Source organism: Pelobates fuscus, chromosome 8, assembly GCF_036172605.1.
Source record: "Pelobates fuscus isolate aPelFus1 chromosome 8, aPelFus1.pri, whole genome shotgun sequence".
NCBI lineage: Eukaryota > Metazoa > Chordata > Amphibia > Anura > Pelobatidae > Pelobates > Pelobates fuscus.
In genome coordinates, this window is record NC_086324.1 from 78,874,477 (window position 1) to 78,878,650 (window position 4,174).

General features: G+C 33.8%; 1 protein-coding gene across 1 annotated transcript; it reads left to right on the top strand.

The window, feature by feature from the left end:
* Positions 1 to 880: 880 nt before the first annotated feature.
* Positions 881 to 3,940, top strand: LOC134570788 (gamma-crystallin-3-like). Its single transcript, XM_063428761.1, has 3 exons — positions 881 to 962; positions 1,607 to 1,849; positions 3,610 to 3,940. Exons 1-3 carry the CDS (start codon positions 954 to 956, stop codon positions 3,883 to 3,885), a joined length of 528 nt encoding a protein of 175 aa, XP_063284831.1. The 5' UTR covers positions 881 to 953; the 3' UTR covers positions 3,886 to 3,940.
* The last annotated feature ends 234 nt before the right edge of the window (positions 3,941 to 4,174 follow it).

Below are 4,174 nucleotides of genomic sequence, written 5' to 3' on the forward strand. Positions count from 1 at the left end.
ATTGCCTTTAAATCAAATGAATTGAAGAAAAATCTTAAATATCTATACATACAAAATATCTATCTATGGGAGATGGCAAGAGTAAGAGCCACGGTCTGATACTGCTTTCTGTCATGTTTACGTTTGCCATTTTTAAGCATCCTACATTATGAAATATCTCGGGTCTTGGCTGCTGCTATGCACACCAGCTGTTTTTGAAAGCCTTTTTTATGGAAATACAAGTTGTGATACTAGAGTCTGGTGATGCTGCTGTCCTTATTAATTGAAGAGTCTGTACATTACTTTGGATCCAGTGCTCACAAATGTGCTGATACGCCCACTGTCTGGCATTTTGAGTGGCACAGAGGGTATCTAAGGGTATCTAAGGGAACCTTATTGCACTATTTTTTTGTATTACTTTTTCATTTTCAGGTGATAACGAAACTTACAAGATATATATATATATATATATTTTTTTTTTATTATTATTTTTTTGTGTGCAGTTTTTGTGTTAATATTTTGAATGTGAGGTCAACTGCATGAAATAGCATTTATATTGCACTAAAATGTCACCTCACACTTTTTATGTATTTGGCACTTTAAGAATTAACATATAGTACTTTTTTTGTTAAATCCACTTTTAGATTAGTGCCTATTTAGACCTTCTTTCTGGACTGAAGATTAAGTAAAATGGGGTGTTTTTGTTTTACTACAAAGGAAAACTAGGTTTCTATAGTATGGGAATAGGCATACGCAACTACAAAACAAAAGAAACATACAAATACAGAATAATCTTTAGCACAATAACAGTATACACAAGCTATACATTGTCCTTACTCAACAGAAAAAACAGGCAGGTTTATATTCTATGTATGCAGACATCAGCAGGAGGACGTGTACATATAAAGGCCTGTAGCTTTCATCCATTCACAGCACTGATTTTCTAGGTCGTTGCCTCGGTATCTAAAAAAAAAATGGGAAAGGTAAGATAAAACAACCATTATTGTTATAGATCAATTTTGCTTTTAATAAGCTTTAATACATATGCATATACTGTAATATATAATTACTGATTTAGTAATTTAGCAATTACTTTGTGTATATTAATTAAATATATATTTTAAAATATATTATAATACACTGCCTTACACAACAGAACAAAAATTGTATGTATCTATTTCTTCAGAATAATTTATATATTTGATACATTTTATGTAGCTTTTCTGATGGATGGGCTATTTTTTATTTGTATTTCTTAGATTTTTATTTTAGGATATAAACTATACACCATAAATGTATATAATAAACCAGTAAATATTTGATTTAAATAAATACAGCTATTAATGTAATACACGTTGTACTGAATTTGTTACATTACAAATATGACATTTATATGTTTGCAAATATAAAAACATCTAATAACAATGATAAATGCCAGTTAACAACTGACTTTTGATTGAAAAATGATTAATTAACCAGCATCTATTATTTTATTTGACCCAAGGCAGTGTCATAGACTGCAAAGTTATTAGAAACTACAGAAACATGAACTGAGATTACATTACCAGGCCTAAGATGACACAGTTCTTGGACAAATATCTAATTAAATTGTAAAACTTTTTCACAGATTATCTTCTATGAAGATCGGAACTTTCAGGGTCGCTCGTATGAGTGCAACTCAGAATGTCCTGATATGACCTCATATTTCAGCCGCTGCAATTCCATTTGTGTGGAAAGTGGGAACTGGATTCTATATGAGTTCCCCAACTACAGAGGACACCAGTACTATCTCAATAGAGGAGAATATCCTGATTTTCAGCAGTGGATGGGATTTAATGATTCTGTTAGATCATGCCGTCTAAGTCCCCATGTATGTATGAAAACAATATACATAAATACATTTCTTTGAAACCAGGTGTATTATGAATGTTTTAGTAATTTCATTTTGTGTTTTTAGCTTAACAGGCAACCTCAGTAGCTATTTTTCCTGAATTGTTTCCAGACGGGAATAATTTGACAAGGAATTTGGCTTTTTGACTTTTGAAAAACCATACCAAAAAGTTATATGGACTTTACTTTTTGTCTTCTCAGATATATGGTCACTATTGACACATGGACTGTTTAATTGCCTAATCCAGGCATTACTTTATTTATGAGATTATCTCAATAGTTACAAATATAAACAGTAGTGTTATCCAGCTATCAGTTGTGCCTAGCTAATAGTTTGGTAATTACGGCATTTATTAACTCCTTGCATTCTGATGTCCCAGGAAAAGGAATAATTCCGTGTCTATAGGGGGTGCTTTTAAATTGTCATATATGATTTATTTTGTGGTTTTGTCACATTGGGTGAGTGTGTCTCCCTCGGAAAGTATGCACACATTTATTTCCTTGAAAGATAATTTCTTCACAGTACATTTTGAACCTTTCAAAAGTCTGCAAATTCAGAGTTTTGAGTGTGCATTATCCTATTTGTTCTATTTTGTGTGAAAAATTGGGAGCTAGGAACTCTCCAGGAATCTGATGCATCTATTTTTGATTGAGTGCTGGGGGCCACTTTTTTGTAGTCGTTAGTTATGATGCTCCTTTAAAAACAGGGAAAGGGAAAAAAAAAAGCCCATAATAAGTCAATGAAAAAAAGCACCTAAACATATTCCTATACTACAAAGACTAAACCAACAAATAGAATTTTCCCACCTGCTTCCAGATCACCATGAGATAGGGATTTGTATGCATTCACACTGAGTTTTGTGTCAGGACAATCACAAACAACTGCCCTTAGAGGAGGAAAGAAAGTTTTGCCATGGCTGAGAATAAAAATGATGAAAGTCCAATATGAGCACTGGGATTAAAAGGAAAAATACTTACTAGCTTCTTTGGGAGCCAATCAGTTCTAATCAGCTCATTACCTGTTCCTTGCCTCCATTTAATCAAAACACATGCAGAGAGCAGCATTAGTTATGGTATCATTGTCTACACATGAAGCATCTTTCTCATTGATACCGGGCTCACATTCAAAGTTTGTACTGCAGTATAACACATCTGATGCATGGTATAGATGCAGTGCTGTGTGTGTATGATGCATACATTATGGTGTGTGTGTGCATGTATGATTGCAATATTGTCACTGTACCTTGCCTGGAGAGGTCCAGGAAGGGAAGAGGGACCCTGCCCACGGTCCCTCTCATTTTTCCAATAATTCTGATGGCCCTTTTTATGACGCGGCATGTACGTGGTGATGCTGATAACGTCACGGCCCGCCACAACGTTTGAATTCAAAGGTTTTAGGGGTGTGGCTATCAATTAAAGATGTAAGATATGAAAAGGACATTCAGGGTATCAATAATTGCCCTGTTGTGGTCAGGACAAATAAATCTTTATAATTTACTCCTCTTTTCTAGCTGCACTATTTAAATATTCAATGTATTTTTCCTCCAGTTATATGATTTCCTTTAAATATTTAATTTGTGGCCATTTTCCAGTTATAATGCATTGACTAGCCTATAATGAAAAGGAGAAATTTTGTTTGATCTTACATTCAGCAAGAATCACAAAATCATGTTTTTATTTGTAAGTGTGAAAAAGTCAAGAAGTATAACATAACAACTGACATTATCATTATTTTTACAGCACCAAGGGTCCTTTAGAATGAAGATCTATGAAAGGGAAGATTTCAAAGGTCAGACGATGGAGGTCACTGAAGATTGTCCCAATGTCTACGAGAGATTCCGTTACAATGACATCCACTCCTGCCATGTGTTTGATGGTTACTGGATGTTCTATGAGGAGCCCAACTATAGAGGACGTCAGTATTACTTGAGACCTGGAGAGTATAGAAGATATACTGACTGGGGTGCTTCAAATCCAAAAATTGGCTCTTTTAGAAGAGTTCACCATTTCCATTAATCTAAGTGAAACAAAACTTCAATATTGGTTTCCATTAAATAAAGTAAAGAAACCTCTTTTCTTTCTGTGTTTTTGTATTCATATAAATATTACACATGTCATGATTCCCTTTTATTCCAGAAGTAAATAATTATTAATTTAGTTGATTAATGCGCAAATTGGTCATTTCATATAATTAATTACTTCTCTTCTGTCAGTAAATTATTGTTTAGCTACTGACATCCAATGTTTCAATGGTAACAACCAATGGTAATAGGGGAGCCCTAGGTATCAAGTGATACTGCCAGCC

Excerpts from the sequence above, each read along its gene's own strand:
- LOC134570788 (XM_063428761.1), top strand. Across the intron at positions 1,850-3,609 it reads CATGCCGTCTAAGTCCCCAT|CACCAAGGGTCCTTTAGAAT; the intron begins GTATGTATGAAA and ends TTATTTTTACAG.